This window comes from Mirounga leonina, unplaced genomic scaffold, assembly GCF_011800145.1.
Source record: "Mirounga leonina isolate KUSES-001 unplaced genomic scaffold, KU_Mleo_1.0 Mir_97, whole genome shotgun sequence".
Taxonomy (NCBI): Eukaryota; Metazoa; Chordata; class Mammalia; order Carnivora; family Phocidae; genus Mirounga; species Mirounga leonina.
The window spans coordinates 2,856,236-2,869,978 of NW_023270889.1; the positions used below are offsets into that span (position 1 = coordinate 2,856,236).

At 37.7% G+C, this 13,743-nt stretch overlaps 1 protein-coding gene and 1 non-coding gene across 2 annotated transcripts in view; both read right to left on the minus strand.

Moving 5' to 3' along the window:
- LOC118006467 (nuclear pore complex protein Nup155) overlaps positions 1 to 13,743 on the minus strand; it is a 60,543-nt gene that overhangs the window by 19,012 nt on the left and 27,788 nt on the right. Inside the window, exons 19-22 of the mRNA XM_034999135.1 lie at positions 13,156 to 13,222; positions 11,645 to 11,760; positions 5,475 to 5,572; positions 1,771 to 1,901 (exon numbers count right to left, since the gene is read on the minus strand). Of these exons, the coding sequence (XP_034855026.1) occupies positions 1,771 to 1,901; positions 5,475 to 5,572; positions 11,645 to 11,760; positions 13,156 to 13,222 (412 nt within the window). The remainder of the gene's footprint in view (positions 1 to 1,770; positions 1,902 to 5,474; positions 5,573 to 11,644; positions 11,761 to 13,155; positions 13,223 to 13,743) is intronic.
- Positions 10,535 to 10,662, minus strand: LOC118006584. The gene has a single exon (XR_004678121.1). It is a non-coding gene; the product is annotated as a small nucleolar RNA SNORA30/SNORA37 family (small nucleolar RNA).

Consider the following 13,743-nt stretch of genomic DNA (forward strand, 5'->3'; position numbering starts at 1 on the left):
GGAACAAAATTTCTTTAACAATTTAAAATAACCAAAAAATTCAAAAGGGAAAATATGCTAAACTATACAGACTAGCACATTTTTGCAAACTTTCATAGAATCATAGAAAATTGTTAAAGAACCCACGGTATGACCAGTCTAAATCTCTCAATTTACAAATGAGAAAAGTAAAATGTAGGCAGATCCAAAATTAGAGCCAGGTCTCCTGATTTTAGTCACAACCAGAAAGAATAATCACTTAGCTACATTAAAAAATCTGGGGCTTACAGGGCGCCTGGGTGGCTCAGTTGGTTAAGCATCTGACTCTTGATTTCAGCTCAGGTCCTACAAATGGACCTTGAGAGCTCGTTTGGAGGTTCTAGCAGAGACATACAGCTACTCGTATACTCTTCACCAAAGAATGGTCCGCCTCTATCAGGGAAGGTCATCCTCTTTGAGCACAAAGCTTTGGAAGGGATGCACATGGAGTGGTGAGGGAGAAAGGGGACAACTGCCTAGCCAGTCAGATCAGCCGAGTCAACCCTGGTAATCAATGGGCGTGACAGATTCACATTCACACCTTTCCTTAGAAATACATAGTAAACTATATAGGAGTGAAATGACACGGTATCTGGGATCATCTTTAAAGTAATTTGGTAAAGAAAAAGAGAATAGATTAATAAAAGATGATAAAATCTTGAAAATGCTGAATACAAGGGGCACCTGGGTGGCTCAGTCGTTAAGCATCTGCCTTCGGCTCAGGTCATGATCCCAGGGTTCTGGGATTGAGCCCCACATCGGGCTCCCTGCTCAGCGGGGAGCCTGCTTCTCCCTCTCCCACTCCCCCCTGCTTGTGTTCCCTCTCTCACTGTGTCTCTGTCAAATAAATAAATAAAATCTTAAAAATAAAAAAAAGAAAATGCTGAATACAAGCGTATATGGGGATTATAATATAGTATTTACTCTATTTTTGTATACATTTAGAAATGTTCATAATAATAAGTAGGAATACATTCCCCTCAGTGTCCTAACATTTAAATGAATGCAAATTGCCATTATACTTAAAAAGGATTCAAATGAGGAGAGCAAGAGAAATATGACCCATTCATTTCTCACAATGGTAAACATCTTTCTTTAAAAGAAGAATGTTTAAGTCACTGGACTCTTTGAAATTACATGCAAAAATTTTGTGGATGTATCTGTATGCATTCTTTGAGGGTGGGAAGAAAGAGTTTTGATCAAATTCCCAAAGGGATCTGAAACCCAAATAATGGTTACAATCTACTGTTTAAAAAAAATATTTTTGGTAAAGATTTCATTCATATACCACGAGAACACGGTAAAATTCTCACATATTGTAAAAACTTGTGGGTTTTTTTTTTAAAAAAGATTTATTTATTTATTTGAGAGAGAGAATGAGAGAGAGAGAGCAGGAGAGGGGGGAGGGTCAGAGGGAGAAGCAGACTCCCTGCCAAGCAGGGAGCCCGATGCGGGACTCGATCCTTGGACTCCAGGATCATGACCTGAGCCGAAGGCAGTCGCTTAACCAACTGAGCCACCCAGGTGCCCAAAACTTGTGGTTTTGACAAAGCAGATCCCTCAAGCATTCATGCTTTAGTGCAATTTTCCATTAAGAAGATTTCCATTAAGCAGATATTAACTTACTCATAACCTAAATGCTTCTCCCCAAAAGTCCCCTCCCAAACCCAAATATAAGATTAAAGCTTACTCAAAAGAAAACAAACTAAGCACAGCATTAACAGTATGATCTTAAGGGAAAAGAAATCCTACCTTCTGAAGTTCTCCTACAATGACAGTGAACTGATGTTCACAAAGAAGCTTCCATAAAGCCAGAGCCTGGTATGATTTTCGAACCAACTGCTGGATTGCCTGAAGTGAAACCTTTTCACTCAGTTGAGCCTCTAATTACAAAACACAACTAATGAAGTTTTATACAATGACATAGGTTGTTTTGTTTTAAATAAAACAACACTTTACTTTCAATAAGAACAACTATAGTTAAGGCTGAAATCCTTAATGGCCTCCTCTTTCCCCTCATCACAGCCAACCATGATCATGATTTGTTGAATTCATGCTTTTTATCCTGTCATTATGTGTATGTGCTTCTAAGCGTCTGTGTGTGTACACACAAACAACAAAAACACTGCTATTTTTAAACAATTTACACCACTTTTTCTACCCAGCTGTATTTTCACAGGCTATCTATATTAATAAGTATAAATCTAATGTATTTAAATTACTGGATGTTCCATCACATAAGTATACCACAATTAGGTCCATTTTCCACCTTAAGGACATTTATATTGTCTCCTATGCTTTGCTACTAAAACAACAATGCAATAAACATCCTTAAGAAAGGACTCCTGAAAAGCACTTTTTGCTAGGACTATGTTCCTCAAACCCTGGATTAAGATAAACTGGTGAAAAAAAATCAAAACAAAACAGGTGAGTAATGAAATCAATTCAGTCAGTCATGACAGCTTTTTTTTTTTTTCTTAAAAAGGAAACAGAATTGGGGTGCCTGGCTGGCTCAGTCAGTAAACCATGCAACTCTTGATCACAGGGTTTTAAGTTCAAGCCCCACACTGGGCATGGAGCCTACTTAAAAAAAAAAAAAAAAAAGAAATATTAGAGTATAAAACAGGTAGTTATTTCCTACAATTTTGTTTTGGTTGTGTATGTATGCTTTCAAACATCAGAGTCATAACGTAAAATGTATTCCTTACTATAAGGAAAAAAGTCCGATAAAGAGTGCTATACGATGGGAGGTGCCTGGGTGGCTCAGTTGTTGAGCGTCTGCTTTCAGCTCAGGTCATGATCTCAGGGTCCTGGGATTGAGCCCCGCATCGGGCTCCCTGCTCAGTGGGGAGTCTGCTTCTCCCTCTCCCACTCCCCCACTGCTTGTGTTCCCTTTCTCGCTATGTCTGTCAAATAAATAAAATCTTTACCAAAAAAAAAAAAAAAGACTGCTATACGATGTATCCATAGAAGTGAAGCTGCTGGCTTTCAATATATATGCATTCTCAGCTTTTACAGGATAGTATCAAACTCTCTCCAAAGTAGTTGTTTTCAGTGTACATGTGCCAGCAATTTGAACCCTCCCTTTTGTTTTAATCCTTACCAGTGCTTGGTATTGTCAGGCTTAAGACCTACTGAAGTACCAATAGCAGTAATGAAAAAATGTTTATAAAACAGAAATGTTTATAAAACAGAAAACTAGATCTAGCAGGAAGGGACAAGAGTAAATGGCTGAGTCTTAATTAGCAAAGATCTATCAGCCAGAAATGGCTCAAACAGAACACAAAAATTCTTTTTTCTTAAACAATTGTTTTTTAAAGGATTTTATTTATTTATTTGAGACTGAGAGATACAGAGAGAGAGAGCATGAGCAGGGGGAGAGGCAGAGGGAGAGGGAGAAGCAGAGTCCCCACTGAGCCAGAAGCCCGATGTGGGGCTCCATCCCAGGATGCTGGGATCATGACCTGAGCCGAAGGCCGATTCTTTTTTTGGGAGGGGGGTTCTTAACCATCTGAGCCACCCAGGCGCCCCTAGAACACAAAAATTCTTTAAAAAAATGGCAGGCAAAATTTAAGCAATGATTTATTATTCCAGATTACTTTGGAAAAATAGATGATTATAAGTTTTCCATTACCTTGCTCTTTCCACGACTGTTACTATTTATAATAGACAAACAAAAACAAAAACAACCAAAAATGTGATTCACATTTTTAACTCTATAAAAAGGTGTGTCACTAATCATTAGGAAGGAAAATACATCAAAAACCACAGTGATATGGTGATTAACATAACAATAAAAAATTAAAAAAAAAAACCATAGTGAATTACCGCTTTGTATCTACTAGGATGGATATTATAAAAAGAGAAAAATAACGAGTGAAGATGTGAAGAAATTGAAATACTTTATGCACTACTAGCAGATATGTAAAATGGTGCATAGAGAACGGTATGGCAGTCCCTCAAAAATTAAAAACAGAATACCATATGATCCAGCAATTCCATTTCAGGTATATAATAAAGGAACTGAAAGCAAGGACTCAAATTTATATTTGTACAATACATTCATAGCAGAATTATTTCTAATACCTCAAAGGTGGAAGCAACCCAAGTGTTCAAAAACCCAAGTGTTTTTTTTTTTTGCTTTCACGAAAATACACCCTAAAACCAGCATTCAGCGTTTGTGTTGTAGCGAGCCATTACACAGGCAGCATGCACCCTGCCAAACTCCTTTCCCAGAAACGATACACATCATCTCGGCATCAAGCCGCCACAACTTTGAAATGGGTCTATGGGCTTCTGTGCTTTATCTCTAAATGTGTCCCAAGGTGGGGCGCCTGGCTGGCTCAGTTGGAAGAGCATGTGACTCTTGATCTCAGGGTTGTGAGTTCAAGCCCCACAATGGGCATAGTGATTACTAAAAAAAAAGTAAATAAACTTAAAAAAAAAAAAAAGTGTCCTAAGGAACAGAAAAGCCTAAGAAAGGTTATTTTTGGGGGTCTGGGAATGCTCAAAAATTTATCCATATAAATTAATGGTAATTACTTTCTCACTTTATGCCATTTGGCTTATGAAAGGTTTCACAGGAACACTCAGATAGCAGGGGAAACCTGTGTAGACATACAATGGAATAATACTGTCTTAAAAAGAAAGGAAATTTGGACATATGCTACAACACGGATCAACTCTGAAGACATACTAGCTGAAATAAGCCAGTTGCAAAGCTGGTCACTGTATAATTCCACTTATATGAAGTATATAAGGTAGTCAAATTCAGAGACAAAAAAAACAAACAGAAAACTACTGACAGTTGTTAGGGGCTGGGATGGTAGGGAAAATGGGGAGCTTTGTTTCATGGGTACAGAGTTTCATAAGATGAAAAAAGTTCTGGAGATGGATAGTGGTGATGTTTGCACAACAAAGTGAATGTGGTTAAAATGGTAAATTTTATATTATGCCTATTTTACAATTTAAAAACTTACTTTAAAAAAAGGTATCATGTTTTCTTGTAAAGGAAAGGAAAAAACTTAATGGGCTGAAAGTTATGGGGCACCTGGGTGGCTCAGTTGTTAAACGTCTGCCTTCGGCTCAGGTCATGATCCCAGGGTCCTGGGATCGAGCCCCGCATCGGGCTCCCTGCTCAGTGGGAAGCCTGCTTCTCCCTCTCCTACTCCTCCTGCTTGTGTTCCCTCTCTCGCTGTCTCTCTCTGTCAAATAAATAAATAAAATCTTAAAAAAAAAAAAGGGGCTGAAAGTTATGGAAATACATGAGATCCATACAGTCCCACTTTTCTCAACCACACTGATGTTATTTTAATAAAAAATACTTGTGTTATCAAAAAACTAGATCTTACTGAGAGATGTCCACTGTTTTCTATTCAATCCACTGTTTTCTACTCGATGAATAAAACTCTTTATTGGGGTCATGTACAGTCAACTGATCAGAAGGAATAACTTACCATGAAACTTCCTCTGCAGTTCTTGTTGCATCTGCTGGGTATTTCCATTTTCAGGACGCATGAATCCTATCAGCCTCTGCTGCACTTTGGCTGTTGTACTGAAATAAATTCCAAAATGTGTATTTGTGTTTTCAACAGCTTTACTGAGATAGAATTCATATACCATACAATTCAACCATTCAGAGTACATAATTTGGTTTCTCAAAATATATTCATAGGGTTGTGCAACTATCACCACAATCTAATTTTAGAACATTTTCACCCACTCTCTATTAGCAGTCAATCCCCAACTCTCCCACCCCTACCCTAAGTAACTGCTGGTCTACTTTCTGTCTCTTTAAGTTTGCCTATTCTGAATATCTCATATAAATGAGCTGGGATACATTGTTAATATTCTTTTCCTCTGCAGAATAGTGAAATAAACACTGGCGAATCAATGATGATTTAAAACTGAAGCATTTTAATCTTGTGGATGCTTAAAGTTTCAATTATTTGGTTATTGTGATGTCCATTTTATTCAGAAAGGCTGAATAAATGGTTGCTTCTTTCTCTTTATCTGCCAAATTTAAAAGTAATGAATTGGTTTCTAGAATCCTTCAATGATGAGCAGTATTTTGGTGTCAGGTTACATAACATCCACCTTTTCCGTGTGCAGTTTTATGAGTTTTTTTTTTTTTAAAGATTTTATTTATTTATTTGACAGAGACAGAGACAGCGAGAGCAGGAACACAAGCAGGGGGAGTGGGAGAGGGAGAAGCAGGCCTCCCGCCGAGCAGGGAGCCCGATGCGGGGCTCGATCCCAGGACCCTGGGATCATGACCTGAGCCAAAGGCAGTCGCTTCACCAACTGAGCCACCCAGGCGCCCCCAGTTTTATGAGTTTTGACAGATGCATGGTGTCATGTAACTACCACCACAATCAAGATACAGAACAGTTCCATTACGCCCCAAAATTCTCTTGTGCTGTCTCTTCTATCCAAATCCTCTTCCCACCCGCTAAGCCTGTCCACCACTGATCTCCTTTACCTCTATAGTTTTGTTTTGTTTTTTAAGATTTTATTTTTTGACAGAGAAAGAGACAGTGAGAGAGGGAACAGAAGCAGGGGGAGTGGGAGAGGGAGAAGCAGGCTTCCCACTGAGCAGGGAGCCTGATGCGGGGCTTGATCCCAGGACCCTGGGATCATGACCTGAGCTGAAGGCAGATGCTTAATGACTGGGCCACCCAGGCGCCCCTTTTGTTTAAGATTTTATTTATTTACTTGAGAGAGAGAGAGTGAGAGAGCACAAGGAGGGGGAGTGGTAGATGGAGAGGAAGAAGCAGGCTCCCCACTGAGCAGAGAGCCTGATGGAGAGCTCGATCCCAGGACCCCAAGAACACGACCCGAGCCCAAGGCAGACACTTAACCGACTGAGCCACCCAGGCACTCCTACCCCTATAGTTTTGCATTTTCCAATATGTCATACAAATCGATTCTGGCTTCCTTTCTATAGCATAATACATTTGAGAGTCATCCACGTTGTTGCATATATCAGCCCTCTGGAGAATGTCAGTCTTGTTTGTTTTAGCATGTAATCTATCTAGTGAAATCTGGTATTCACATTATAAATGCTAATTGTCACGAAAAAGGGAAAATAAAAAGAGCTCTCAGAATTAAAAATATAATGGCCAGAAAAAAATGTATCAGAGAAACTGAACAGATGCTATTTTTTTTTTTTTTTTAAGATTTTATTTGACAGAGAGAGACACAGCGAGAGAGGGAACACAAGCAGGGGGAGTGGGAGAAAGAGAAGCAGGCTTCCTGCTGAGCAGGGAGCCTGATGTGGGGCTTGATCCCAGTACCCTGGGATCATGACCTGAGCGGAAGGCAGATGTTTAACGACTGAGCCACCCAGGTGCCCCAGATGCTATTTTTTTTTTAATATTTTTATTTATTTGAGAGGGAGAGAGAGCACGCGAGCAAGCAAGAGCACAAAAGCAGGGAAAAGTAGAAGCAGACTTCCTGCTGAGCAGGGGACCCAATGCAGGCCTCGATCCCAGTATGCTGGGATCATGACCTGAGCCAAAGGCAGCCGCTCAACCAGACTGAGCCACCCAGGTGCCCCTGAACGGATGCTGTTTAAAATATAATTGGGACACCTGGGTGGCACAGTTGGTTAAGTGCCAGACTCTTGGTTTCAGCTCAGGCCATGATTTCAGGGTTGGGAGATTGAGCCCAGCATCAGTCTGGGCTAAGCATCCACAAGATTAAAATGCTTCAGATTTCGCTCACTGCGAAATCTGCTTAAGACTCTCCCTCTCCTTCTGCCTCCCCCAAAGTAAATAAATAAATCTTAAAAAAAAAAAAAAATTATATATATACACACACACAATAATTGGGAACAACAACTCTAGGAATTCTGTAATCTACCGAACCACCACAACAAAAGAAGGAAGAAAGAAAACTGTGGAAGAAAAGAGAAGAAACTGAGGCTAGATCCAGGAGAGTTAATAGGATTTTCCCAAGAAAAGGGAAATGATCAGATAGTACAATAAATAAAAAATAACAGAAGAAAATTCACCAAGGCTTAAGTCTAGTTCTAAATGCTCATTGAGAAAGTTTAGTTCTCAACACTCATTGAAAAAAGACATATTGAAGACATGGTGAAATTGCTAAATTTTCATAATAAAGACAAAAAGCATAAAAAAACTTCAAAGTTAACACAAGCCATTTACAGAGAAAAGAGAATCAGAAAGGCAATGTACTTTTCCTCTGCAATATTAAAGTTTAGGAAGAAAATGGAACAAAACTATAAATGAAAATCTGAGAGAAAATGGCTACGACCTTACAATCCCATACTCGTTAGGCAATAAAAAGGGGTGAAGTAGTTATTTATGCTGCAACGTGGACCTTGATCATGAACCTCAAAATAACGCTAAGCAAAAAAAAGCTAGATTCTAAAGACCATAAATTATATGATTCCATTAGCATGAAATGTCAAGAATAGGCAAATCTATAGATAGGATAGATTAATAAGTGTTTGAGGCTAAGGGGTGGAAATGACTGCAAATGGACAAAAGAACTGTCTTTGGGTTGAAGAAAATGTTCCCAAAATAGACTGTGATAATGGTTGCACAATTCTATATATTTACTAAAACTTGCAGAACCAAACATTTAAAATAAGTGAATCTTGCGGCATATAAATCACATCTTAAAAAGCTATTAACAAATACTCAGTGAGACTGTTGCAGGCATGAAGGGTAGGTTGAAATTAGAAAATGTTAATAAAGGAAAAAATATCTCTGGAAAATGTAGACATTTGACAAATTCTAATACTCACTTTATACGAAAATTCTTAAAACAGAAATGGATGAATACTTTCTTAGCATGATAAACTGTATCTATGTAGGCATGATCTTTATTTTTTAAAGATTTTACTTATTTATTTGACAGAGAGAGAGACAGTGAGAGAGGGAACACAAGCAGGGGGAGTGGGAGAGGGAGAAGCAGGCTTCCTGCGGAGCAGGGAGCCTGATGCGGGGCTTGATCCCAGGACCCTGGGACCATGACCTGAGCCAAAGGCAGACACTTAGCAAGTGAGCCACCCAGGCGCTCCAGCATGATCTTTAATAGAGAAACACTACAAGCTTTCCCACTAAAGTCAGGAATAAGACCCAGATGCCCAGTGTACCTCCACTACTATTTAACACTGTGTTAGAGATATTAGCCTATACAGACAGGAGAAAGCAACTAGAGCCAGAAAGAAAAGATAAAATTATCTCTATTTGCAGATGACAGGACTACATACATATTTGAAAAATCCAAAACACTCAATGAAAAAACTAACTAAAGAGAAATTAGTAAAGTAGCAGGGTATAAAATTAACAGACAACTGCAGTTATAACTGTAAAATTCAATAAACTGCTAAGAAACTATTAACAGAAGAAAAGAAAAAAAGAAAAAAGAAAAAAAATACCTTACAACTAAAATTCCAGCTAATTTCCAAGGAGGATACTGGGGGAGGGCAGGGGAAAAGGGAACGGTAATAGCTTCTGTCCAATTACTAATGCTGACAGAGATGTGTATTTTTCAGAATTTAAAACTAACTACTAGAGAAAGAAAATCATGTATAAAACTTCTAAATCTGTGTTTGGGGTAGGGAGAGGTCTGATCAATCCAGTAAAATAAGGGGATGGGGAAGGAAAGAAAAACAAAACACACAATAAAAAGCACAAATTCAGGACGGTGAAAATAAGATCAAACAAACTAATCCCAAACACGGGAAGAGGTTATATTGTCTTATTAAAAGACAGACTCTTAAACTGGGTTAACGGAAGAAGGGAGAAATCAATTTATACATTAAGATATACTTTAGAGTGTTCCAAAGGCTCAAAATAAAGAAAATTGGTTTAACTTTCTCAGGAGACAACTAAATACTACATATCAACATTTTAAAAAGTTCTTATACCCAATAATTCTACTTCTCAAGAAATTCATCTGAAGATTACTGAACAAGTACACCAACATGTATAAAGAGGAGTAATCACTGTACCTTCTTTATAACATGAAAAAACAGAAACACTGCAATTATTATATTAGTATATTATATTATATTAGTATATATAGAGTTACACCATTAAATGTCTGCATATAAATAATGGAAAAATATGCAGCCAATATAAAAATTATTTATTCTTGGGCGCCTGGGTGGCTCAGTCGTTAAGCATCTGCCTTCAGTTCAGGTCATGATCCCAGGGTCCTGGGATCGAGCCCCATATCGGGCTCCCTGCTCAGCAGGAAGCCTGCTTCTCCCCCTTCCGCTCCCCCTGCTTGTGATCCTGCTCTCGCTGTGTCTCTTTGTCAAATAAATAATAAAATCTTTAAAAAAAAATTATTTATTCCACTGATTTGGAATGTTGTAGAAGATATAGTGAACATATACAATGTTTCATAAAAGTGTGCCTATTTAGATTCTATTTGCAGTTTATTTAATTTTCTTTCTTTTTTTTTTTAAAGGAGAAGACCTAAGGTAAGAGCAGCAGGAGAAAGATACAATGTTGAACATGATGTCACAGAACAGTCTCTCTGTCCCACTGAGTGACAACTGCCCCTGGCATGGTTCCACGGCCAGGATGCAATCAAGAGTTTTCTTTCAGCACCAGCTACCAAATCCTGGCCCCAGTGTCAGGGGAGGACCTGTGAAAGTGCTACATTTACAGTTTTAAAGAAACACATATTTATATATTTCATATAGTTTATACTGTTATACTACAGATCATAAATTTTCTGGGCAGTAAAGTGAAATCTTTACAAAAAGCCCATATTATTTCTATAATAAAAAAAATTTTTTATCCTAAACATACGCCCACACAAAAACCTTTATAGGTATGTTCACATCAGCATTTTCATAGCAACCAAAAAGCTAACATAACCCAAATGAGCATCACCTGATGAACTGAAAAATGAAACAAAATACCGATACACGTTAAAACACGTGAACCTTGAAAATATGCTAAAAGAAGCCAGAAACAAAAGGCCACATTTCCATTTACATAAAAGATCCAGAATATGGCAGATCCACAGACACAGATAGATTAGTGGTTGTTAGGGACTGGAAAGGAAATGGGGAGTGCTATGGACTGTTTGTGTCCCACCATGTTCCAATGTTGAAGTCCCAATTCCCAGAGTGATGGTATTAGGAGATTGGGCCTTTGGGAGGTAATTAGGTTTAGATGGAGTGATGAGAGTGAAGCCCACACAATGCGATTAACAGCCTTACAAGAAGAGACCAGAGAGACTGTCACCTAGTTTTCTCTCTGCCATGTTAGGACACAGAAAGAAAGTAGCTGCCTGTAAACGACGAAGAGGGTCCTCACCAGAACTCAACCATACTGGCACCCTGATCTCAGACTTCCAGCCTCCTGAACTGTGAGAAATAAATGTTTGTTGTTTAAGCCATTCTATGGTATTATTTTTACTGTGGTGTGAACAGGGAGTGACTGCTAATGGGTAAAGGGTTTCTTTTTGGCATGATGAAAATGTTCTGGAATTAGATAGTGGTGGTAAAAGCATAACCTCATAAATATGCTAAAAACCACTGAACTAAATATTTAAAAGGATGAATTTTATAATGTGAATTATATCTCAGAGAGAAAAAGGAAAAAATAGGCAAATAAATCTTGTTTATTCTTACTTTGGATTTCCTAATGGTCCCCCTGCAAATTGGGAGTTTCTGTCTAGAAATTCTTGCAAACCTTTTAGTTCTTGTAGCACTGACTCCAACAGTTGGGAGGGAACACTACTTTCAATCTGTAAGAAAAAAAGTATTTTCAAAAGCTTTAAAACACTGAAAAAGTGTATATGTAAAAAACATACTCTTTATAACTGAATGTCAAGTTTTAATAACAGTAATTATTTATGCTTGTTGCAGAATAAAGGACTAGATAGCCACATCCCTCCTATCCTGCTTTGGTTTGTTTTAGGTATAATTTACAGACAGTAAAATAAACACATCTTAAGTGAATATCTTGATAGCTTTTTATATTTTAATTCAGTCACCACCCAGACCACAATACAGAATATTTCCAACACCCAAGAAGTTCCCTAATGCTCCTTTCTAGTCACTAGTCATTCCATCTCCCAGCAAACCACTTTTCTTATTTGTCACCATAGGTTAGCTTTGCCTGTTCTTGAACTTCATATAAATGGAATCATATACTATGTTAAATAAATATATTCTTCTTCTTAGAAATGTGAACTTTAAAATAGTATCAGAATCGAAAAAATATTTGGTATCTTTCAGATTTAAAAAGAAAAAAGCTTAAAATAAATTGTATTCATACTTCATGTTTAAAAAATTTTACTACCTGAATTTATGAATTTATGATAATACAAAGGTTTACAGAATTTATTCTTTTTTTTTTTTTAAGATTTTATTTATTGGGGCACCTGGGTGGCTCAGTTGGTTAAATGTCTGCCTTCTGCTCAGGTCCTGATCCCAGGGTCCTGGGATCGAGCTCCACGTCGGGCTCCCTGCTCATCGGGGAGCCTGCTTCTCCCTCCCCCTCTGCCTGCCACTCTGCCTACTTGTGCTCACTCTCTATTTGTCAAATAAATAAAATCTTAAAAAAAAACTATATTTAATTTATTTATTTGAGAGAGAGAGACAAGCAGGGGGGAGAGGGAGAAGCAGGCTCCCTGCTGAGCAGGGAGCCCGATGCAGGGCTCGATCCCAGGGCCCTGGGATCATGACCTGAGCCAAAGGCAGACCTTAACCGACTGAGCCACCCAGGCACTCCTACAGGATCTATTCTTAAAGTACTCTAGAAAGTATATTTATGCATGGAAATTAGTACTGGGTTCATGGAATTCGGGAGCATATAAGTGAAATATTAAATAGTAGCTTTGAGTAAATATTAAGGATTAGGACTTACTCTGTTTAACCCTCACAACAGGTTATTATTCTCACCTTATAGTGAGGTATCAGACTGAAATATTAAGAAAATGACTCATCATTTATATAAGTGATGGAGCTGGGACTTCACCCAGGGCAAGGAGTTTATTGGACACGTACACAAACACGTCCATAAAAGAATAATCAGCATCTTGTTTCTAACACCAAGAAATGTGAAACAATCTATTTATACAATTAATACCATAAAATGGTTACATACAGCAATGGAATACATTATACAACACACTTACTGCAGTGATTTCTCTGTTGCCACTCTTGAATACTCTCTCCACAACTAAACTCGCATCCCAGATATTTCTGAAATAAAAAAGTTTTAATAATTATGCTGTATAAACAAAAACAATTACAATATGTAGTAAATTCCTGTCTGTGTGTTTATCAAAGTACAGCAATGATTTAATACTTCACAAAGTTATCCAAAAGAATGGAAAACAAGAAAATTTCTAAACCTGATATACCTAAGTTATTTCACATCATGAAATACTGCTGAGAAAAAATCAAAAGACTCTGGGCAATGAATTGTAAACAAAGTTTATAATGCAAAAACAAATTTATAAAAGAGTATTGCACTGCTTCACATTTTAAGCAAATGATTCAAATGAAAGCATCCATCTCAAATAATTAACTGGATGATATGGTAGACTAATTGCAAAAATGGCTGTAATTCTTTGTCCCTCCTTATAGTTATCCTTTACACTATGACTTTGATGTGTCTCTCATAATGAGTTTATTTCCCATGTTTGAATGGATTCAATTTTTTTTTAAAGATTTTATTTATTTATTTGATAGAGAGAGACATAGCGAGAGAGGAAACACAA